Source organism: Eptesicus fuscus, chromosome 4, assembly GCF_027574615.1.
Source record: "Eptesicus fuscus isolate TK198812 chromosome 4, DD_ASM_mEF_20220401, whole genome shotgun sequence".
Taxonomy (NCBI): Eukaryota; Metazoa; Chordata; class Mammalia; order Chiroptera; family Vespertilionidae; genus Eptesicus; species Eptesicus fuscus.
The window spans coordinates 104,298,696-104,323,771 of NC_072476.1; the positions used below are offsets into that span (position 1 = coordinate 104,298,696).

The 25,076-nt window shown below is 43.9% G+C and overlaps 1 protein-coding gene and 1 long non-coding RNA gene across 3 annotated transcripts in view; one reads left to right on the plus strand and one right to left on the minus strand.

Annotated features, from left to right (window-relative positions):
- Positions 1-12,289: 12,289 nt before the first annotated feature.
- On the minus strand, positions 12,290-14,143 carry LOC114227801 (uncharacterized). 2 transcript variants are annotated; one of them, XR_008555909.1, is made up of 3 exons: positions 14,058-14,143; positions 13,583-13,642; positions 12,290-12,969 (listed from the first exon to the last, which is right to left on the minus strand). It is a non-coding gene; the product is annotated as an uncharacterized LOC114227801 (long non-coding RNA). The 2 variants fall into 2 exon arrangements; XR_008555910.1 differs by lacking the exon at positions 14,058-14,143 and adding an exon at positions 13,969-14,025.
- Positions 14,144-14,176: 33 nt separating this feature from the next.
- The window catches only part of OXCT1 (3-oxoacid CoA-transferase 1), a 119,206-nt gene continuing 108,306 nt past the window's right edge, over positions 14,177-25,076 (plus strand). Inside the window, exons 1-3 of the mRNA XM_008155618.3 lie at positions 14,177-14,340; positions 21,602-21,710; positions 22,087-22,177. Coding sequence (XP_008153840.2) covers positions 14,263-14,340; positions 21,602-21,710; positions 22,087-22,177 — 278 coding nt within the window. The 5' untranslated portion in view covers positions 14,177-14,262. The remainder of the gene's footprint in view (positions 14,341-21,601; positions 21,711-22,086; positions 22,178-25,076) is intronic.

Sequence of the window (25,076 nt, forward strand, 5' to 3'; positions counted from 1 at the left end):
GTGCTTAAAGCCAGCGAAAGCACTTCCTAGAAAGAAGAAATGAGAGGAGTTTTCTCCAATTTTATAGCTAGTTATTTTTATTTTTGGAAACCTACATGAATAGAAAAAAAATATGCTACATTTTAAAAACTTCTGAGAGGAAATAATAACTCCCTATGAATCTACCAAAAATATCTTCTAAAATAACAGATCTCATTGGTTCCACTTTCCTCCCCACTTATATACTAGTATAATGGATAAAATCCAATTATCTAAGAAGAAATTAACTTCTCAGGATGTTTATAAGACACAAAACCTTTTAAAAGTAAAGTTTTTGGTTGTCTCTGAATCACTAGTACTTACAGCTTACGTCCTTCTTTTGGAAACTTCCCTTGACTGCTTTATATTTTTTGTGTGGGTCTTACTTTCTCATATAAGTTTGTCACCCTCCTGTGAACAGGAATTGAGTTCTATTTTTTTAAATTGCCACCAGCACCTTGCATATAATAGGACCTCCTTAAAGGTTTACTCCTCTTTTCATTTAATGACCACTGTTGGGTCAGGCACTGTGATAGGCACTGGCATTATACCAGTAAATAAACACGATCACTACCCTCCTAGAGCTTATTATCAAGGTGGGGGTGGGGGGAGGCAAAGACATAAAGTCACACAAATTAATATGTAATTTTAGAATTGTGGAAGATGCTATGAATAAAAAGGAGAGGGATATGATTTGATTTGAGATGGGAGAAAATGATATTAACAACTAAAGGATGAGTAAAATTAGCCAGGTGAAAGTGGGGGTGTGTATCAGTCTGGGGATCCAATCAGGAGAGAGGAACCACGTGTAATTGGAACAGGGAAATTTGATAAAAAGAATTATTAACTATAAGGTGGGGGGACTGGAGTCACAATAGATAGGCTAGTAAGAAGTAACACAGAGGAATAGCAGAGATAAGGAATACCCTGGAGCTAGAGATCCAGACTCCCTGGGAGGAGAGCTCATGGCTGTGGGTGGCTGGATGGCAGGGAGGTCCCTGCACTCTATATCTGTGGAACTTGCTGGAACTCCACCCTCTGGAACTTGCCAGAAACCTGTATCTCCAGGGTGCTGGGAAAAGCTGCTCACAGCGAGGAGGCACTCTGCTACACAATTGCCCAGGGGGTGCCAGGGAAGCTGCATGTGCGCAGGAAGGAGCCTGACGCCAGAGGAGCTGCCCACGTACAGGAGCCGCCAAGAAAGGAAACCAGACCCAGGAAGACCTTTTGCCTCCTGCGGTGTCTCTCTAGTTCCCTCTACTGACAATGCTTAGCATGGTGTCTGCTGACAAAGGAAAAATACATTTAAAGGACCAGATAGATTTTTCATAAAACAAGCCAAATAATAATAATAATAATAATAATAATAATAATAATTGGGAGCTGAGAAGCAATAAGTCTATAACCAGCACAGTGGAGAAGAGCATAGCAGGCACAGTGAACAGACTGAGTTTGGGGAGAGCTAGGTAGTTTGCAGGAATGAAAGAAGGCCTAAGGCTGCTGCTGGTGTGAGTGTGTGTGTAGGGGTTGGGGGGGGGGGGGAGGAGCGGGGAATTAGAGCAAGGTGAGGCTGAAGAGCACAGACTATCTCCTGAGGTGAGTACCTCACTCACAACCATGGAAATGAACCCATAGGGGCAAGGTGAGCCCCCATTGACCATGTCCATATTAACTGACCCCGTCTTCTGGCCATGGTCAATTCATTTATTCAGTTAGGTGGTCATAGGGACAGTGGAAATGGAGAGAAGTGAATCAGTTTGATGCACTACATGAGGAGAGCCAATAGCACTTGGTGACAGGATTCGATGTGAGAGGTGAGGGAGAAAGAGAGAGCGAGGATAAGTTCCAGGATTCTGTCAAGAGCTACTTGGCCAACGGCAGGACATTTACTGACTCAGAGGACTCTGGAGGAGGAAACACTGGTGAGGGAGACAAGAATTCAGTCTTGCTGATTTCTAGAGGTCTTTATGTAAACCCAAGCTGAACAAAACTTTTATCTAATGTGACTTTTTATATTCATCTGAAAAAGCAATTGGCAATTCAGTTTTTAAAAATATATTTCTTTTATTTATTTCAGAGAGGAAGGGAGAGGGAGAGATAGAAACATCAATGATGAAAGAGAGTCATTGACTGGCTGCCTCCTGTACACCCCCCACTGGGGATCAAGCCTGCAACCCGGGCATGTGCCCTTGGCCAGATCGAACCTGGGACCCTTCAGACTGCAGGCCGATGCTCTATCTACTGAGCCAAACTGACTAGGGTGGCAATCCAGTTTTTGAGTTTGGAGAAAGAGAGGGAGAGGGAGGGGGAGGGGAAGGGAGGGAGGGTAGGGAAGGTGAGGGAGAGGAGGGGAGTCTGAACCCCTGTAGGCAGGATGGTAATTAAGAGCTGATCTGTGTAAAAAGAGCTTGAAAATTTAAAGGCATGATAATTCGAGGGGCCTTAAATAATAAGAACTATATAATTTAAGCTCTAGAATAAATTCATCCAGGAACAGAACAGAAAGACAGTTGTGCCATTTAGGTTTTCCTGGTCTCATTTTATCTTACAAGAAACTATTTCTCCTGCTCCGCTCCCCATGGTAATTCATCTTCTCCCGTATTCCACGGGCAGCCTTGTTTTACTATTTCCTTTAGCATTTTAAATACTACCCATATCACCTGCAAGATGTATCTGCCCAATAAACCAATTCTAATAAGCACGCACTATTGCTGCAATACCAGTTAGCTTCCAAGCTGTGTGCTTTGTTGGGGACATGACATTTAAAGACAGAGCGCATTATTAGAAGTTCCAATCGTACCAATCTTAACAATCCTAATGCAAATTAACAGAACACATCGAAAACATTACAACTAATTGCTACTTGACTTGCAAAGAATCCATTAAAAGCTACACTTGGATTTAGATTACAGTTTTAAATCCCCGATAAGCAAACATTTTAAAACCATAGCCACACAAAACCTGGATTACAACAGATCAGCTGCACTCGCTGTCTTAGTGAAAAGCTTTGTATCAGGGGAATACATTTGGCTGCAACTTAAATTTTGGCTGTCGTCGGAAAACAGCTGAAACAGTGAGGGAGAACACGCTTCGGAAAACAAATCCCAGAGGCAGCACAGGCCTCAGGGCTGACGTGAACCAGCGGCCCAGCTGCATTTCCCGGCAAGTCTCTGGGCTCTGCGTCCCTCCTGTGCTGGCTTTGTCCTTGGCCTGACAGTGAAGGGACGGCAGCCTTTCCAGGCCTCCTGGCTGAGGACTCGATGTCAGAGGAGCAGAGAGGCAGTGACTGCCAGAAGCCCTCATAGAATCATTAGGAGACATTGTCCAGAATTTCAGATCAAACGTTGGTTTACTCTGGTTGAACACACCTGGCCCCAAACCAATTACTGATCCTGGGTCAAAATTGCCTTATGCTGATCAAATCTGTACCAGGCAGGATTCTCCAGAGAAAGGGAACCAGTGGGGTAATTTTATACACACACACACACACACACACACACACACACGGTTAGTACTTGATTAGATGACTGAATACTATAGCCTACCCGAGTTGACACATAAAACTAACTATAACAAGTTCAAGTTCCATTTCTTGAACCTGTGCAGATTGTGCTGAAGAAGGTTGGATATGGAAATCTGTAAAAAATTGGGATTCTGTTAACAGAGAAGTGGATGCCAAGTAGACAATCAAAAATCTCCACTACAAATATGTCGTAAATGAGCCCCATTACGTGTTATCGCTACTGTTCACCCCCAAATTGATGACTTATATTTATAACAAAGAGCATTTTCTCATGTTCAAATTGTGACCATATTAGAGAGTTGAGTTTGGAAAGTGAACTTAAAGGAGGTGTAATGTTTTGAGAGGCAAACACACCTTAAAAAGGGTTTCTTTCAATTAAACACTGATCAGTGAATTCGGATTAAACTGTGAGTTATAGGAAAAAAAAAAAAAAACAGCACCCTGAGGCTTAAACACAGTAAATGCTCATTTCTCTCTCTAATTCAAGAAGTCTGGAGGTGGTCCATCCAGTCACACAGCACGCCAAGGTATCGGGGAGTCAGACTCACCCATGAGTGGTTCCATTCCCAAGGCTTACTCTTGACCTCGTGGCTGGTGGAGCCACTGCATTCATATTCCAGCCAATGGGAAGGAAGAGAGGGAGATCATGTTCTCTCCTTTCATGGAAGTTTCCTGGAACCTCAGTGACCATTTGCACTTCCATTCCCCTGGTCAGAGCTTAATCACAAGGCCGTTCCAGGCTGGAAAATGTAGGCTTTCCTCCAGAGGCAGCCATGTGCCTCCCAGGGTGACCAGCTGTCCCGCTTTTCCCAGAACTAAGGGCTTTCATAACACATAGGATTTCAGTGCGAAACAGTTGGTTACAGCAGTTTTCTTACTCTGGGACAGTGGTCGGCAAACTCATTAGTCAACAGAGCCAAATATCAACAGTACAACGATTGAAATTTCTTTTGAGAGCCAACTTTTTTAAACTTAAACTTCTTCTAACACCACTTCTTCAAAATAGACTCGCCCAGGCCGTGGTATCTTGTGGAAGAGCCACACTCAAGGGGCCAAAGAGCCGCATGTGGCTCGCGAGCCGCTGTTTGCCAACCACGGCTCTGAGAGGAAACAAGAATGGATATTGGTCATCTCTGCCACAATCACCTGGAGCTCTTTTGTTGTAATGGACAGGAAATTAGATCTAAAATAGCTTAAGCTAAAAATATATGTGTAAATCATTTGTTAGCTGATGTAACTGTCAAACTGAGACCAAAATAAAGTCATTGGAATAAGGTCCCTCAGAACTCCCTTTCCCCTGCCTCTGGGCTGCTTCTTTCTCAAACAGGCTGGGCTCCCAAGCTCACACTTAGAAATTGTCAGAAAGAGCCTTTTCTTCCCTAACAATCAGAGCCAAATGGAAGAGCCTGACCCTCACTCATCTGAATTCGATCACATGCTTCTCCCCGAGCCCATCACTGTCCCCAAGGCCAGGCTGAGGTCACCCACACCCTTGGAGCAGGTGGGTCCATCCCACCCAAACTATTTGACATGCGAGAAGGGAAAGGTTGCATTTAAGAAGCTGTGGATACTATTGTCAGGAAAAGAGTGATTGGAGGCTGCTCAGTGGGAAAAACACAACTGTCTGCTGCAGGTGGTATCTGCATGGTCCCTAATCCCTTCCCCGTGGCTACCACGTCTGCATGCAGCAGTTCCGTCCGCTGTCAAAAGGAGCATTGTGCCCTTACACAACCCAGGCATGCACCAGAAAACAGTTCCAAAGAGCCCCCTGCCTGGCTGCCCTCCCTCAGTCCCTCCCATCCAATCCGGATGAGAACTTCAGATTCTTTAAGTCCCTCAGAGACCAATTATCCGAAAGGCCAACACACCCTTGCCTAGTTAATCTGGCCACATTTTATACTTTAACATTAATGATATCATTCGGACAGTCTCTGTTGCTTTTCTCAGTCTTACCAAATTATATGTAAGCTAAGATATATGTGTGCATACATACACTGTATCTTCAGTTCTTGGCAGTTCTCACCCAGCTCAAATCATATTCTGCAAAACCGACATTCATTTTATAGGATACCTTTAGCAAGCGGTTTCCTAGCACTGAAGTGACACTATTTTCATAGGATATGTTCATTTTTTACTACACATGATGTTTTTTGCCATACACAAAAAAGATATCAGACACAGGAATAAGTTAGTATTTTATATGCTGCTGTGTTTCTTAGATTTTTTAAAATCCTCACACAAGGACATGCTTAGAGAGAGGGAGAAAGGGAGGAAGGGAGGGAAGGAAGAGAGAGAGAGAGAGAGAGAGAGAGAGAGAGAATGTGAGAGCTTTTTACTTTTTGGTGCACAGGACAACACTCAACCAACTGAGCCACTCTGGCCAGGCAATATGCTGCTGTGTTTCAGTTAGGCATGCCAGAGGTTCTTAAGGACACTCCGTTGTAAAGTCATTAGCTGATTTCTGAGGTAATCCACTTTTATTGTTAAACCAATATTTGTTTATACAAATAACCTGGACTATTAGACTCCCCTTATCACAAATGGCTCCAAACATTTCTTATCAAGGCAATTCCACTGACTCACCCTGAAAGGTGGACCGCATGCCTCTCCAGGAAGCCTGAGCACTACGGAGACCAGGATGGCTTAGAAAGACACGGGAAAGACACAGGCCCTAACCTTTTTCTCAGGTATTTAGCTGGAGGTGAACATTTTTACAAAATAGACTTATTGCCCTTGTAAAACGATTTGTGCTCAGAATAAAATAATTCTGAAATGCACAAAAAGGAAAGCAATTTTCACTCAATGTCTTCCCACTGACAGATAACCACTATTAGCATTTTACACACCCATACATATATAGTTATACATTTCTTTTTTTTATTTTATTTACTTTATTTTTTTTTATTGAGATATTATATGTGTACATATCTTACCATTGCCCCCCATATAGTTATACATTTCAATACGCATTTAAACACATCTTCATGAATCTCTGTATGCATATATATACATTTATATTTTAATAATTTGCATAAATGACTCATACCATATATGCTCTCTATAACCCTTTCTTTACTCAGCATTGGAGAGTACACAATTTTATGTGTCAATAAATGTAGATCATCACTTTAATGGTGTTAATGAAGAAAACCACAAATAGATAATTTTATAAATTCTTCGCACCACAACTGGAGTGATATTTTATAAAGTTCAAGTCTGATCAATTTACCCTTTGGTTCAAATCTTCAATGGCTTTTTTGTTTTGTTTTGTTTTGTTTTGAGGAAAAAGACAATTTTCCCCACGTTTCAAGGTCCTATGCCCAATCTGTCTTCGGTCCACCTTTACTCATTCTGGATTTTATTGTCAAACTAGGGTTTTGCATACATTGTTCTCCTTACCTATGTTGTTCCCCCATCAACTAGCTAACCTCTCTGATTCTTAAGATCCCAATTTAAGGACAATTCCTACAGAAGTCTTCCTCCACACCCCTCTCCCCTTTATGTCTATTGCACTCTCTCCTAAAACTGTACTTCTCACTGACCCTCCCCTGCATAAGAACGGATGAATTCTTGTTCAGTCTTAATCTCTACCAAGAGGTAAACTCCATGACGTCAGGAATCATATCTGTCTGTCTTACTCACCACTGAATCCCTAGCCCTTAGGCAGTGCCACGTGGAAGGAAGCATTAAGGAGTATCCACAGACTAATTAGTCCAGAGACTGATGACATAGCCAACTTTTATAGAACAGTCCCCTACTGACCCTGTATTGTGTTTGTTGTGTTATAAAAATCACTGTTTTTAATTTATAAGGAAATAAACACACACACATAACATGTACGCATGCATTGATGCACATGTGGTTTTCAACTTTAAAATTCATTCAGGTGACTCACACACACAAGTCTGTAGACCACTACTTTGGAACATGCAGAAAATAAAGACAGTGAAAAGTCATAATCATCACAAGATATTGCTAGGAAAACCATTTTTCTCCAAGGTTCTTACCCAAAACGGGAACTGAAGACTTACCTGTTCAAATCTACGTGCCTTTCCCTGACATGGGGTAGGTACTAAAAGCTAGCTATCCACGCTGCACGCCTTTCCTCTCAGTACTCTCATGACTGCATTCCAGCGAGTAGCGCTTCAGGGCTTCCAGAGTGGCTATGTTCTAGAACTAGGCACTAGATCAGGCAGTCCTAACGTCATGTCCTCGGTCAGGAGTGTTTGCTTAGGCATCCGCGAGTGCAGCCGCAGGGCACGCCCGAGCAGAAAGCCACAGGTGTACAGGAGGCTGGACAGCGCCGTGTTTCAAGTCACCGCTCTGCTGGCTGAAGCCCATTAGTGATTTACAAGTGGGGAGGAGGTAAGATATTATCTTGATTCTTTTGTTTGCCAACTGGAGTTTTACTTTCACAGAAGGCGGCCAGCGAACCTCATTCATCTATAGAGAAGTACATATTCCACGATTATTAGTGCTGTACCATTCTGAGCAGCCAAGGGAAATATTAGTGTGTGGTGTCAAACACAGTACCTGCCAGATCTTCCGAAACACTTCCTGGATTCCCAGATTGAGATTGGGGGCCGGGGGATGCTTTCTAGTTTTACAAAATATAAAAATAATGTTTTGTATAGAAAAACCTATTTTCTATATGAAATATATGTATGTCTATTTTGTGGTAAGAATACTTAACAGGAGATCTATGCTCTACCACATTTTTAACTGCTCCATACATCATTGTTAACTCTAGGTACAGTGTTGTACAGCAGATCTCTGGAATTTACTCATCATGCATAACTGAAACTTTATACCTGTTGAATGCCAACTCCTCATTTCCCCCTCCCCTGAGCCCCTGGGAACCACCATGCTACTCTGTTTCTATAAGTTTGACTTTAAAAAAAAATAAATGTATCAAAAAATCCTTTGTTTTATTATATACTAGAGGCCCGGTGCACAACATTCGGACCCGAGGGGGATGTCCGACTGCAGGCTTAGGCCCACTCGACTGCCGGCTTAGGCCCGCTCCTAAGCCAGCAGTTGGACATCCCCCAAGGGGTCCTTAGTGCTGTTGTGGAGGTGGGAGAGGCTCCCACCACCACTGCTGCGCTCACCAGCTGAGAGCCCGGCTTCTGGCTGAGCTGCGATTCCCCTGTGAGAGCGCATTGACCACCAGGGGGCAGCTCCTGCATTGAGTGTCTGCCCCCTGGTAGTTAATACACGTCATAGCGAACAGTTGTTCCCCTGTTTCAGTCATTTTGCATATTAGGGTTTTATTATATAGGATTGACTAATCAAAAGAGTTTCAGATTTAATTCCTGTTTGACTATTTTAGATACCTCATGTAAGTGGAATCATCCAGTTTCTGTCCTTCTGTGGCTGGTTTATTTCACTTAGCATAATAACCTCAAGGTTCATTCATGTTGCAACCCATGACAGGATTTCCTTCTTTTGCAAGGTATGATTGATTATATCACATTTTCTTTATCCATTCATCCATGGATGGACATTCAGGTTACTTTGACATCTTGGCTATTGTGAATAATACTACAATGAATATGCAAGTGAAAATACCTCTGAGATCCCAAAATGCATATTTTGAACTCACACTAAAACTATGTGATACTGCTTTTAAAAGTTAATTAAAAGTTGTACAATATTTTAAACAATGCAGGAAAACCCCCAAAGTCCTGCCCTAGTCATATTTTTTTTTTCTCTCATTGTTTGAATGGTCTTTTTCAGTTTGGGGCCTAATGTAAAAATATATAACACACAGCTGTGATCATTACATAGCACAATTTAAATTCTGCCTTTTACAATTATCCTAAACATTTCCACACATACTTAAATGTTTCTATTTTTCAATGGTGGCATAATAATCTTTTAAAATATATTTAGTAACTCAATCAACCTGGGTTGTCTTTTATATTTATCCTGATAAATAAAGATCTATTATTTTTTAAAATTTTACAGCAAATTGTCCTAACCCCAATTTAGGGACTAGTTCATCTTTTTCTCCTGCTTAAAAAGACCATCTTTGCCATAAATTATTCTGAGGTCTGCCTCCCAACTGCATCATCTGGTAATCTTTAATATGTTAAAATCAGAGCTACACCACAATTGAGTGTACATGCTACCGCTTCGTTAGAGTTGATAGAATAGTTGAAATATAATTTCAAAACATAATATTTGTGGAACCCTAAAGTATTTCTGAAGGCCCTTAAGGTTACATGGTTTTCTGAGCCTGGGTTAGAAAGCTCTTGGCTATAATCAGATGCTGGGTTTTGACTTGTAGCCTCTGAGGATTTCTCAAAAAATTTTAGGAAAGCATATGAGAAGAGATTTGGACCTGGTTGGGTAGTTCAGTTGGTTGGAGTGTCTTTCCGATGGGACAAGGTTGTGGGTTTGATCCCTGGTCAGGGCACATATAAGATTCAACCAATTAATGCCCAAGTGGAACAACAAATAGATGTTTCTCTGTCTGTCTCTCTAAAACCAATCAATAAATAAAAAATAAAAAATAAAGAAAGAAGACCAGATCTGTATTTGAAATGATAATTTTAACAATGGTTAACTTAGGGGAGAAAGACAGTTCACTTAGGAAGCAACTGTAATAATCCCAACAAGAGAAATGAGACTGAAGTCCTACATTAGGGCAGAATGAGGGAAACTGGGGAGTGGGGCCAGACACTCATAAAGAGGAAGGTGGAAAGGTAAAAGCAGTCTTTAAAACCATACAGGCCAGGTTTTGAATCCTGATGTTTTCCAGTTTATAAAAATATAGAAAGCATCTCAGAAATATAGGGTGTCCCAAAAAATGTATACACACTTTGAATAATTATTCATTCCAATGGGTTAAATCTGAAAAGAAAGAAACATCAATTGAGCTATCAGAAAAAGGTGTGTATTTTGGGACACGCTGTATATGTGTTCACAAGGTAAAATCTTTAAAAAAATTTTCAATTGCAGTTGACATTCAATATTATACTAGCTTCAGGCGTACAGCTTAGTGGTTGGAGATTAATATAACCTACAAAGTGATCTCCCGGATAAGTCTAGTATCCACCTGGGACTGCACATAGCTATTACAATATTATTGACTCTATTCCCTATGCTGTACTGCTGTACTTTACATACCATGACTATTTTGTAACTGCCAATTTATATTTATTAATCACTTTACTTTTTTCACCCAGTCCCCCAATCAGGCAACTATCAGTTTGGTCTCTGTATCTATAAGCCTGTTTCTGTTTGGCTTGAATAAAGAAGATGTGGCACATATATACCAAGGAATATTGCTGAGCCATAAAACAAAAAATGAAATCTTACCATTTACAACAACATGCATGTACCTAGAGGATATTATGCTAAGTGAAATAGTCAGTCAGCCAAAGACAAATACCATACGATTTCATATTTATGTATGTGGAATCTAAAAAGCAAAATAAATGCACACACAAGGAATACTCTTTGAACACCTGAATAGCCCAAATGGACACTGAACCAGACATGACCTCACCACTGGCCAATCACAGCTCTCCTGAACCGCTGCACCACCACTGGCCAATCACAGCTCTCCTGAACGCCGCATCGCAGGAGGCCACAGGGCAGGGGATGGCAGAGCTGGGACCTGAACCCAGCGGCCTAGCTCCAGAGCCCATGTTCTTGACCATTTTGCTGTCAACGTTTGGTCCTGATGTTTGGTAAATCCACCCTGTGAAAGACAAGAGGCAAATATAGTTTGGAATATAAAGGTGATGTACAGGGAGGAGGAAAACGAGAAGAGAGGGGGTCCCTTTCTATGCCAGCGAAGAAGCATGGGAGTTAGATCTTCAAGGCCGTGGGGAAACCATTGCGAGGTTTCAAGTAGAAGTAACATGACTGACCATACTTGAATGCCTACAATATCACGAGGGTGTTTGTGCTCCTTTAAGTTTCCTTGGAACCTTAACAAAATGTTAATTTTCATTCCTGGAGTTGAGCCTTCTCCAACAATCTCATGCACTTACTTTACTTTTTTTTTTTTTTCCCTAAGGAAAATACACAAACAATTCACTTTTTAATCCACTGAACAAATATTAAAAACATATTTTTTCCATACAAGGCAGTGCTTCAAAGAATTTACGAAAATAACAAGATTACAAAATAGGTACATTAGGGGATGATGATTTGCATTATTAAACAATGCTTAAATTTAGATACATGTGAAATTTCAAATTTATGTCTTTCAAATCCACTAGAGAAAAATTATTTGTCCAAAGAAATTTCTTTTCCATATATTAAAGGACCATTGTATGAAAGGGAGCATTCATACTTCTTTTTATGACCCAGTTAAAAACTCCTATTACTAGTTAAACCAGTCAAACCACATTTGAGAAATAAGCCTTCATATATCCTCAGTATCAACCTGGAGGAACACTCCACCAAATTGAAGGCAGGGTGTCCTTTTTTCTTTCTTTCTTTCTTTTTATGTCCTATTTTTCAATAATGAGAGATGATGCTAATTCATCATATTTTAGGAGAATTTAAATAAAAAGCCCTCACGTAGAGAATGACAATTTACAATTGTACTAACTCTGGCACATTGCCTGTATTCATTTGATAGAAAGGGATATATATATATATATATATATATATATATATATATAGTATATATATATATTTATATACATATAAATTTATGTACATGTAAATGTATTAGACATGCCATAATACATGTTATATATAAAATAATACAAAATAAACCTTCCTCCTTGTCTGTCTGGAGTCAGACCTTTTGCTTAAAAGCTTTGAATTCAACTCAATCATCCCACTTTTTAAAAATGTGGAAGTTAAGCTCTACATGATTACATAAAGAAAAGCTTCCAGAATATGCTATACTTGCCACAAATTACCCTTCAAAGCAAGGAGGAACTATTCTTGCTAGTTCAAGAACATTCAGATCATTTTAAAAAGTAGATTTGTACACAGATTAAAATGGAAATGGCTTTGTGGAGCCAGGAGAGACATCTGTACAGAAGATCTTTGCTGCCATTTGTTCAAGGTGAAGATACTCACATTTTACTTAAAAAGTACAAAAAGAACTCATAAAGTCATCAAAGGACAGTACAGCATGTATTGGGCATAGCGTGAAGAGCCTGATTTTTCCAGGAGATTGAGAGTCACACGGAGTGCAGGCTGCAAACGTGGGTCTTTTCCTCTGGAGGAGCCCAGTAAGAGCAGCCAAGAGGAGCGAGTCATCTGACTGGGGCCACGCTGCCAAGGCCAGTTTCCCTGTCATGTGCTCTCGGGAAGGGCGAGAGCGGAGAGCGGACCCAGTTGGGATCATCAGCTCTGTGCCATTCTGTGCCACGCCACATCCCTTATATGCTGTAGTAGGCCTCGCAAGGGGACTTTAGTTCGAATACCCGGATTTCCCTTCTAGCCAACTTCTGTTGAAAATATAGGACATTACTAAGTTAATTTCTTCTTATGTAATTGGATAGTCTACCTTGGCATTCTGCTCCCTTAAATTATATTGGGGGTGGGGGAAGGGAAGGAGGGAGAGTTCAGAGTTAAAAGAACACCGTGAAAGGGAAGTGCTTTTATGGACACTTTAAACTGGACTGTGTCTGGTCACTGCCTTAGTTTACTTGCTAAGGAAGCTAAGGTCGCATTTAATGATCTTATTTGCTTTGCTTTGGTTCAAAACGAACAGCCATATTCCCAGGACATGGTCCCCCTTAAATAGAACATTCACTGCGTTTCCACTTGGTCCTTCCACACTAAGTGCATAGAGGGCCCTGAAGAAATCAGACTTGGCTCATGTCCTCAAGGCGTTGGTGGAAAGGGAAGGCGGGTGGAGAAGCAAGCGCCATGCCCGTTCACCATTGCACCTGCGTACACTTAGCATAACGCCTCGCATTTGCTCACTGAGTATTTGTAACGGGGCCAGAAGCTTTGCATGAATTCCTGTACGTAAACCTTAATGACAGTTCTGAGAATAATCAGCAATCCTAATCCGGTTTAGAAAAGTTATGGCACTGAGAGCAAAGGAATCCACACCTGTAGGTCTGCATCTGCTGAGTAATCTCTGGGCTTTCTGGGACTCCAGGATGGAAGAGTCTGAAAAAAAAAAAAAATACAGACGTGGATGATGGGGCAGAGTGGGGAGATGTCCCAGAGGCCCAGTCCTACTCTTGTCCCCCTTGACCAGGCCCTGCCTGGTCACACCGCATGGCAGATGGCTCTGGACAGGTCCTCGGAGCAAACTCGCTACACAAACCAGGGCCGGTGTGGGGAGAAGGCGACGACGGAGAAATGGAAGACTTGAGAACGCTGTATACACGGTGGAGGGGAAGTAAGGGGGCGACGTGCCAGGCACCGACTTGGAAAAGCAGCAAGTGACAGTCCTGCGCCGCCCGAATGCCAGGCCCAGACTTAACCCTGACCTTGGGAAAGCAGACACCGTGCCCCCCTCCAGGCTACACTGTGCACCAAGGGGCTAGGGTGGCAGAGCGCTCGCCAACAAGCTACTTACCCGGAAAAAGAGCGAGCCGGGCCCCTCCCCGCCGCCGAGGGGGGGCGAGGCGCGCAGCGCGGGAGGACCCGGACGTCACAAACGCGCGGCCGAGCCTCCAGCCCGCCCCCCGCACCGCCCTCCCCTTCCTTCCAGGGACGCGGCCGCCCGGCAGCCTCCAGCCTCGGGACGCTCCCGCCGCCGCCGCCTCCCCGCCGGGCTCATCATGGCACCTCTCCGCCTCCTCTGCTCCTGGCCACGTCTCTGCGCCTCGGCGCGCGGCTCCTGGGGCCCCCGATCCAAGGTAAAGGGCATGTGAGGTTGGCCACGGAAAACCGCGACGACACTCGAGTGCTGCCGCGTTCGCTCCCCGCGGGCACCCGCCCTCTCCAGCCTGGGCTTGGCACCGAGGCGCCGTCCCCGGGGCACCGAGATGCGCCGGCACCTCCCTGCCTCGCTGCTCTTTCGGGTCCCGCGGTGGGTCGGTCCTGCCTGCGCTCCCCCGAGGGGCGAGGCGAGGCTGAGAAGCGCGCGCGAGGCTGGGAAGGGGCGAGCGGGCGCGCATCTCTGCTCCCGGGCAGCCGCCCGAGTGGGGTCCGGCCGTGGAGCGCGCGGGTTTCCGGAGCGGAGGGCCCCGGCGGTGCGCCCTGCAGGGGGCACTTGGGGCCCAGGACCCAGGGCCGACTTGGCCCCGGCTCAGGCGACTTCCCGCCAAGGGGGCGGGTGCTGGGCGCGGCGGGGACGCGGTGCCGAGCCCACGCTCGCCTCCCCTACATGGCCGGGCTGCGCTGCGCCGCCCGCGCCGGGGGAAGCGGAACCGGGCGGAGCGTCTTCCCTGCCGAGCGGAGACGTCGGCCGCGGTCCCGCCGTGGCTCCCTCGCGCTCTTCGGCCCTTCCCCCGACGCCCCCAAGGGATCGGGGTGTGTGTGTGTGTGGGGGGAGATTTCCGTCTTCAAAGCCCTTTGGCATCCTTGTTCTGCCGTTCCTGCCAGCTCTCCGCGGAGTGGTGTCCCCCTGGTTGCCTCCTGTGCGTTTTGGCCCCGAGCTCTGTCCCCGCTGGGAAGCCCCCGCTCAGGTGACTCCCGTCTGAAGTCCTAGGAGGCGGGAACTGGGCCGGAGCGCTGGGGCCCGAGGGCGACTTACCTTCGCTATCTGGTAACCATGGGAACCGCTTTCCGGGAAGGCCAAGGGAAAAGTGATGTTTTTACTTAGTGGCGGACTGAGAGTCCTGAGCTTGAAAGCGCGCCTTGCTCACTGAGAACTCCGGGCCCGGCCCACGCCTCTTCTCTCCTTCCCGCATCCGATATCCGAGAGCAATAATTGCAGAGGGCCCCTTCGTTAGATGCTAGGGACGATCTAGAACTGGGACGTTCTAGATGCTTCTTGGGAAGCATTTTGGTCATTGCAGATAGCTTCGGCTTCTGTGAGGCATTAATTCAAAGGGACCTCGACCTTCAGCAATCAGCTTGACTGCTGCGGGTGCTGCAAGGCATGCGAGAATGCAAACCACTATAGGGAGATGCCTTTGGGCCAAGGTCAATCACACTCTCCTCTTTAGGCGATTACTTATTTACCTAAGTGTAATTTACTCATTTTCTCACCTTTAGGTATATCATTAAACCATGCCCAAGCCCAGGAAACCTCCGCTTAGATGGCCGAGCTACACACTATGGGTTTTGCAGTATGCCATTGAAAGTTCCTATGGAGATTCACACTCCCACGTTCACGTTTGAGAATCGTGCTCTCTAACCACACCTGCTTCCCAGTGTTCCTCCAGCGCGTGGCACTTAGGAAGTGCCCGTTCTGCTTAAATCCTTGCCTCCTGCTTCAGTTAAGTTGTTACACCTGTACTTGCTTAACTTCAGATGTGTGTACATCGGCTGAACCGGATGCAAGTTTCTTTTTGGCAAGGACCATGTGTGCTTTATTCCCCGTCTCTCTCAACGTTACACACTACCCTGCATAGACTAGCGATGCCGCACATGTTTACTGCATTGATGGGAGGACCTTTTAAGTAGCAGTCTTGAGAATTTTTCTGGTAAACATAAGCAACAAAACGAGATAGTGTCTTTAAAAAAAAAAATCTGTAATAGGCAAGTCTATAAAACTTGAAGGTGCATCAGAATTATCTGGAGGCTTTATCAAACAGTCTCTCCCCACCCTCCCCCACCCCCCTCGAATTTCTGATTTAGTTGGTCCTGGGTGGGGATCCCATAGTTTGCATTAATAAAGTTCCCAGGTGATGTGAAGGCTGCTGGTCTGAGGACTGCACTTCCAGAACCACTGGCAAGAACTTAGATTAGAATAGACTATCCGAAGGTCCCTTCTCCATGACTACTTCAGAGGGAGTATTTAGTACTGTTTTCTCTATTCCTTATAGAAAGTTATTACTGGAAAAAAAAAAATCGCCATTAACACGTTAGCCACCTGTCTTCCTTGTGACTGTCATTCCCAGGCCTTTCTCCAACCCCAGGCTGCTGAGCTGCAGGCCTCCCAGGGTAGCTTACTGGGCGACTCCGCCTGGAGGTCCCTCAGCACGTCAAGCTCTTCTGACTCAGAAGGAACCAGCCACAGGTGGCTTTCCCTCCCTTGCTTTGTTTCCTTTTCTTTATGGTTAACAGACCAGCGTCCATCCAGTGTGAAACTTGAAACATTCTCTCCTCTCCTCCCTCTACCTCTAGTTGATCACTGGTGTCACGTGTACTCATTTTGTAATTATTTGTAATTATTTGGTGACTGTTAGCCTCGCTAGTGTGCAGGTTTCATCAGAGCTTGGATGGTATTTTCTTTAAAGCACTGTCCCCAGTACTTACTATATTCGATACAAAATAGGTATTTTGGAAGAAGCGGATGGATGAAGGAACCAGTGAGTTCCCCTGCCCCGTCCCCAGTGTAGGTTTTCATGTGAGAGCTGTGACATCTGTCTGCTTCTTTGCTGTTCTTTCCTCATGGAGGGAGGAAGCTGAAACTCTTTCATGTGGTCTTTAAGGCCTTGAACGGCCTGCCTCAGTCTCCCTCTCTTTCTCCAGACTGCTCTAGCCTCTCTCCATGGGCCCCTTTCCCCTCTCTGCACCTTGACTCACGCAGCTGCTCCTTCCAGGATTCCCACCGCATCAGTGAGGTTTGGCCAGCCCCTCCGCTTCCTGGCGCACCAGGCGGGAAGCATCACTCCGTCTGCGCTCCTTCCGCTCCTTCCGAGTGCCGGGCATCGCACCTGCATTGGAAGAGAACATGGGTGTCCCCTCGAAAGCCAAGCTGCCACTGCGGGGAGAATTGCCTGGTGTTAGTGACTCCCTGCGAGCGCCTGCCTTGTGATGTATTCATGTCCTAAGTGCGGACTTGGCGGTGTTTAGTTTAAGATGAACATTCCGCCTGGGGCACACTGGCTTCGTGCTGGACGGCTGAGAGGAAGGAGAGCTTGCCACCCCATATATGCCTTTTTTGGGATATTGATTATTTGAAGCTGGCTATTTTTAAGGAAGGACTCAGGAAAAACCTTTGACCTCCCCACTAACTGCCTGAAAGACTTTAGATAGAGGACCTGCTCCAGGAAGGGAGACATCAGACAGAGCTATAATGTGAGCTAGTGTGTGATAGATGGGGATGTGGCAAGACCTGTTTGGTCAATGTCCTCTGTGGGTCTCACTGTTTAAAGATGGCCCAGCAAACATTTACTTACCAAATATATGCTTTTCCATCTCCACGTGAATTGCCTTCTTGCCCTTTGATGTTCCCCCACCCCCCACTATTCCTTCTCTTTAGCTCAAGATAGCTTGTAAGCCTCAGCTGCCCAGTTTTTCCTTGGATCCCATATTCTAGTGGAACCCCCATATGTACGTGATACATTTGATCATCTTCTCCTGCCTCATGTCAATTTGATGATCAGAGCAGTCAAAAGAGCCTAAAAGGGTAGAAGGAAAATTATTTCCCCTCCCCTGCACAGCTAAAGCATGTCAGCACACATCAGCTCCTCCTTTGGCCATGGCCATCCTCGTCCTTGAAGGTCTGTGGGTGTGTGTATCCCTGCGTGTTACTGCCTGTTCCTCCTAACAGGGCTCTCCTCGCCTCTCCACGTGGCCTCTCTTCCCTGCTTCTGTTAATCAAACTTCGATAGTGAAGTGGGCAGTATCAACGTTCCTATGTCCTGCCTTATTTAACTGGAAGGTAACAAATAGCTGGGTGTACAGTTCCATATCATTAAGATAAAATGTATTGTAAAGTGAAAAAGCAGTGTGCTTTGTGGGTTTTCCCTGAAAGGCCTTCCAAATGAAGTGCATTTTCATTAAGTTCTGCAGTATTGAGTGGCAGGAAAAAGAGAAATTTAGGGGCAAGAAATATGGCAGAAGTGGTTAGAGAGGAAAAAGATTCTGGATTGGGAGGTCATGTGATAACATTTAGGTTCAACAGTAGAATCAAACCTCAAAGGTCAAGTGTAAAAATGTGATGTAGAGGGCAAAAAACACGAGTTTTGAGAATCTGTAGACAAAATTTATTCTAAAGAGAAATGGATTAAATATAAAAATGTTGCACTGTAAGAGTTTTGATTACTTCTTACACTTCAGTACTGAGTCATTACTATTTAGCTCCCCCAATAGTATTAGCAGAAATAGTGGTAATAATAACATGGAAATTTGCTGAAGGTAAGAGAGTGGAAAAACAAAACAAAATACATTACGGGAACATAAAGGAGGACTTGGGGGTAGGGGGGATTATCTCACAATAAATAGATGTCAAAGCTGAACAATTTATTATTCTTCATTCTTTTAGGTAACTTATTCAAACTCAAAGGTTCTTTGTTTATTTAGCAGATGGTGCTTGGGTCTTTTCATATCATTGTTTTGGTATTAAGAATATATTAGAAGGTAGAGGTCAATTTGAGAGCAGCTTAGAGCTAAGGGGAAAGATAGGTAGATATTATTAGAGGCCTCCTCCCCCCGCCTAATCTTAGAAGGTGTTGGCAGTACTCCCTCGACTCAGAGATGGGGAGTGTGGCCCGTTATGCCACACCATTGGTTTCTCAACCATCAGATATCAAATGTCAGCATAACATGGATAATAAATGACAACAAACGCTGTCAAATGAATGTATGAAAAATGAACAAAACAAAACAAAACACACACACACAAATTTGAGTGCCTGTAGAGTCTTCATTGTTCTGAGCTCTCCTCATAGTCCCTGGAAACATGAGTCACTTTTACTGCTTTTAAACTCTTGGTTATCAGGATAAATGTGAAACTCTTGGGTCTTTTCTAAAATACTTTTGAGGGCCAGGCCGGTGTGGACACAGCTTGAGTGTTGACCTATGAGCAGGAGGTCATGGTTCCATCCCCGCTGGGTCAGGGCACATGCCTGGGTTGTGGGCTTGATCCCCAGTGTGGGGCGTGCCGGAGGCAGCTGATCAATGATTCTCTCTCTCTCATACTTGATGTTTATCTCTCTCTTTCCCTTCCTCTCTGAAATAAATTTAAAAAAAAAAGATAAAAAATTAAAATAAAATACTGCTGGGGAACTTTCTGGGTGTGTGTGCCCAGCTCCTCGGTGATTTCTGACTGGCATGAAGACATGATTATCTGCTGAAAGAAGGGATCGGAGGCCCTGCCCAGTCTATGCTGCGTGAATCTGAAGCGCTCTCTGGGTCTCAGAAGAAACGAGTTTTCTTCTGACTTCCTCTCCACAGGACTGTGTTTCTGTCCGTGGATAAATAGTTCAGGGCAATGTCACCCCCTGCAGACACATCTTTCATCTCCTTCCTCCCGGCCTGCTAAGGCTGGACTCCTCACTGGAGATTGACAGCAGACTTCTGTGTGAGGAAGCAGGACACGCAGAAAGGTTTGTTTGTATAAAGAGTGAAATAGAAGTAGAAGAAGATCGAGGACTTTGAAAGACCACGGAGAATTGTGGTGGTGGAAGGACCTTGTGCTAGAAGGCGCAAACCCGGGGCCTGGTCCTGCCTCAAAAGTGCTGGGGACGGGACAAGATCTTCCTAAGCTTTCGAAGCACGACCTGCGAAACGAGTTGGTTGGATTACATGTCTGTGAATTTTTCTCTCGTTTCTAGGAGATACCCTCAACTCTGTTTTGCGCTCTGTTCACCTATTTATTCAGGCTCCAAACTTTTAATTTCCAAGATTAAAAATGTATTTGTGTTTAAAACAGAATAAAAAAATTCCTTGCTACTTGAAGATAAGCACTTTCCTTTCTGTCTCTGCCTCCACTTGCTCCCCGCGTTGGGTGATGTGCCAGCTCTACCTCATGCCCTACCTGACCTTGACCACGGTTGAAATTTAAAGGGACAAAAGTCATCTGTGTGACCCTCTACCTCTGCAAATCTCATTTGACTTTCAGTATAGTTCTCTTAAATAGGCTTTTGTACTAAGTGACACTTTTTCTAAAAGGAGTTTTTAGAGGATGAAGAGAATGCTATTTTGTGCTGTTACCTTACCCCCACCAGGATGTCTGTCTGGGAGGCTGATTGGCAGTGGACTTGTTAAGGTGACCACATGTCAGGAGTCAGGTGTCATTTTCTCTCCTTCCTCTTTTTAGGTTGAGTATATGATGAGACTAAAGGAGAGCTTTTATATATATCTAAAAAGAGAGGTTGAGTATGAGTGATTGCTTGCAACATATGGGCTTTCTAATTTTTCCCTTCCCTATTGAGGATGAAGTATAAAGGCCGAAACAGTTTAAAATGGATTTTGAAAGCTGACGAGGTGATAGTAATTCTAGCCATGCCTCCCTTGCAGGTAATCATTTGCTCCTTTTCAACAGCATCCAGGACTCCAAGCCCCAGAGGGGGAGGAGTCATTCTGTGTGCTGTTCTTTACTTGTTCCTTTAGGAGGCATTCTGTTACCCAACATTGTTGGACCAGGTAGTACTGGTCATGCTGTATGTCCCTGAGAGCGGCAATCATGTCTTAATACTGACTAGGTTGCAGTCAATGCCACAGTAGTTGGCCTATAGTAGGCTCTCAGTAAGTATTTGTGGATTGAATGGAAGGTTAGGTTACTATTAGAAATCATTGCTTGATGATGCCATTATTGGGAATTTGAGTGCTAGTATCTGGGCCATCTATTTCTGTGTGGCCACAAATATCACAGCATTGTCCCTTGTATAATAGAAGACATAGATCATGAGGGGACTCCGATGATAATCTGGATAGAGTATGTCTCTTTCACTCCTTTTTATTTACCAGTATTTATTTTAATTTTTAATTTTTATTGATTTCAGATAGAGGAAGGGAGAGAGAGAGAAAACATCAATGATGAAAATCATTGGTGGGCTGCCTCCTGCACACCCCTAACTGGGGATGGAGCCTGCAACTTCAGCATGTGCCCTTGACTGGAATTGAACCTGGACCCTTCAGTCTGCAGGCCAATGCTCTATCCACTGAGCCAAACCGGCTAGGGCTTCATTCCACTCTTAAGATGAACTACTTACAGCCCCACTCTTTCAAAGAGGCCATAGTGAAACTGCCCTTGTATATATAAAAATTGAATAAATTGCTACGCATGTAAAGACATATCGCCAAATGATGATTCACTTCAAATGTTCTTTAATGTTTTAGGGAGGCGTTTGCTATTTTTCAACCAGCACGCGTCGCCATACCAAATTTTACAAAGATCCTGTGGAAGCTGTAAAAGATATCCCTGACGGCGCCAAGATCCTGGTTGGTGGTGAGTAATAGTGTTGTTTTCCTTTCGATGGCGACACCCTGACTGTTTCGGGTTCAATGACAAAGTGGGGCAGTAGTCCATATGCAGTTAAGTGCAAGAAGAATGATGTGTAGCCGTATGAACACATCATGCTTGGCTTTATACCCATGAATGGAGGGCCGGACAGTGATGCCTGGTGCTGTGTATTGGTGTCAAACATTTGGGAACAGCTTTATGTCTATTTATGGAGTTGCTGAGATACTGTGCATTTTGCTTAGTAGGTCTCATATGTGCTTATAGAGTGTCTTTTTTTTTTTTATTAAAAGAGAATAACACACATTTCCCTGAAACAACCTTCCTCTCTTCACGAACGCTTGACCTTTTTGGCTTCTTACAGGTTTCGGGCTGTGTGGCATTCCAGAGAACCTCATCGGAGCTTTGCTGAAGACCGGAGTCAAAGGGCTCACCGCAGTCAGCAACAATGCAGGGCGAGTGCACGTTTAAGACCATTGGTTTGAAGGGAATGACAGTTCTCCATGATATTTACAGAGTCCATCAGCGAAATGAAAGTTTTCCCGTTTAAATGAGCAATGTGCTCCCACATCAAAAGATAGTGTTTAGCCCTAGCTGGTTTGGCTCCGTGGAGAGAGCATTGGCCTGTGGACTGAAAGGTCCTGGGTTCGATTCCAATCAAGGGCACATACCTCAGCTGCAGGCTCCTCCCCAGCCTGGGCCCTGGGACTGAGCTTGTGCAGGAGGCTATCAATCAAAGTGTTTCTCTCTTCCACTCTCTCTAAAAATCAATGGAAAAATATCCTCAGGTGAGGATTAAAATAATAACAATAAATAAAACAAAGTAAAAAGAAAAAAAGATAGTGTTTAATAAGCTCAGGAGTCATGGTTCCATCTATTCAAATACTTTCGGTGTCATACTTTTTTTGTTGTTGTTGTTAATCCTCACCCGAGGATATTTTTCCATTGATTTTTAGAGAGAGTGGGAGGGAGGGGGAGAGACAGAGAGAAACATTGATGTGAGAGAGACACATTGATTGGGTGCCTCCTGCATGTACTCGACTGGGGCCAAGAATTGAACCTGAGACCCTCCAGTCCGAAGGCCAGTGCTCTATCCACTGAGCCAAACTGGCTAGGACGGTACCATACTTCTTAATCATAAGTAAAGGAGACTTGCGTAATTTTTGTATCTTAATCTGATGTGCTTCTATTTTAATTTCAAACATATTGTAAAGTTGAAATATATATATTTTAAATTGACTCTTGCATTTTAAAAATTAGAGATATTCCTTTATGTTGTATGTTATTATGTTGTATGAGATGTTCCTTTATGTTGTATGTTATTGTATGTTGTATCAGGAAAGGTGGATGTCAATTTGCAATCTGTTTTAAGTCCTTTCACTGCGTTATGCCATTACTCTAGATGATATGTAAGGAATATCATTAATCATTAAAAAGGTCGCTGGTCTTGGTGGAAGGAGGAGGATACGCAGCCAGCACTTAAGGTAGTAGGATCGCATATCAAAACGGTCCACACTAAGCCATAACATTTTAATAATGAATGACATGCACTTAAGGTATGTTTAGTTATAAAGGAAAAAGCTATTTTTATACAAAATGACAAATCATCAGCTCTCAGTCAATCATGAAAGACTAAACATCTTAAACAATTTTTTTAATTAACTAAGTTTGCAGTTTAGCCTATTGTCATAAATGCAGCTTAGAGCAAATAGCACAGGTTATTTAGGATACAAAACTGATCCTACATTTGTGCTCATTTTTCCCTTGCTGAGTTTCTTTATGTCATTATTTTCATCTGGAAGGTTCTCCCACCTTTTCTCTGTGTATCCACATCTTCCCCATTTTTCAGAATTGGGCGTAAGTTACATATCTTCAAAGAAGCCCTATGCAAGTATAAAACTTCTCTTGCCCCTTTCTGAATTCCTTTGGAAACTTTTAGCTTTTCTTTGTATCCCTGAATTGTATTTATCCTCTCCGATACACATTGCAGGCCGATCCTGTTACTCAGAGTGGTTTTCTGTCCCTACTGTGTGCTCAGAGTCACTGAATGTCAGAGCTGGGCAGGGTTGTAGAGCTCAACTGTTCAGCTCCCTCATGTAACAGAGGGAACTCATCTGTAAATAGGGAAGTAACATTCACGGTCACTTGATATTTCTTAAGCACATCCAGTGCCCTTTGAGCTGACTTTGTATTTATTAAACATACTTTTGGTGACCAGTACTTTGTGGGTTTTCCAGATAGCTCAGTGCTTACAAGGCTGGTGTAATATATGAATTCTTTTAAAATTTATTTTTATTTTATTGATTTTTACAGGGAGGAAGGGAGAGGGATAGAGAGCTAGAAACGTCGATGAGGGAGAAACATTGACCAGCTGCCTCCTGCACATCCCCTACTGGGGATGTGCCCGCAACCAAGGTACATGCCCTTGACTGGAATCGAACCTGGGACCCTTCAGTCCGCAGGCCGACGCTCTATCCACTGAGCCAAACCGGTTTCGGCTATATGAATTCTTTTAAAATATACTTTCATTGATTTTAGAGAGGAAGGGAGAGGGAGAGAGAGATAGAAACATCAATGATGAGAGAGAATCATTGATCAGCTGCCTCCTGCACGCCCTCTACTGGGATTAAGCCCGCAACATGGGCATGTGCCCTGACTGGGTATCAAAATGTGACCTCAACCACTGACCCACACCAGCCAGGCATGAGTTCTTGATGCACAGTAGGTACTGATCACCTACTTCCTGGAACACAGAAGGCACTTTGAAGGCGCTGATGCTCCTGATTAGGGAGTGTAAACCCTTAGTCTGCAGCAGTGCGGGCTTTGTCTGGGCCATCTGAGTCAGATACATGAGGAAAACTTAGCATTGCTCCAACGGAGAGCCAATGACAGGGTTTGCAATATTGGGTAAATGGAGAGAATTTGGAATTAGAAGTAATCATTATTTTCTCATTTAGAAAAAGGCACTTTTTATGGAAAGATCTGCCTGAATTGGAAATCTTTGCAAAGCGCAGGACTCCTGATGGTTTTTGTTTCATTTGTTTGTTTTTAATGATCAGGAGGACCTGTTGCCCTGAGGCACCACTTACCTTGCTGTGGAGTAGCGTCTATTAGTCTAGATAAGAGAAACCCTCTTTTGGGATCAGTTGGATGTGGATTGACTAGGAAGATAGGAAAAACTGACAATGTGCCTTCCATTGATTTTTGGAAGACTTTTACATATGAATTGCAGGCCCGTGTGAACCCAAAGTTTCACAACAAACTATGTATCAACCAATGAAATCGCAGCGCCAAGGAAAGAATGCATGTGTCGTATTAGTCCTGCCCTTTTCTTCATGACAAGGCTGTTTACCT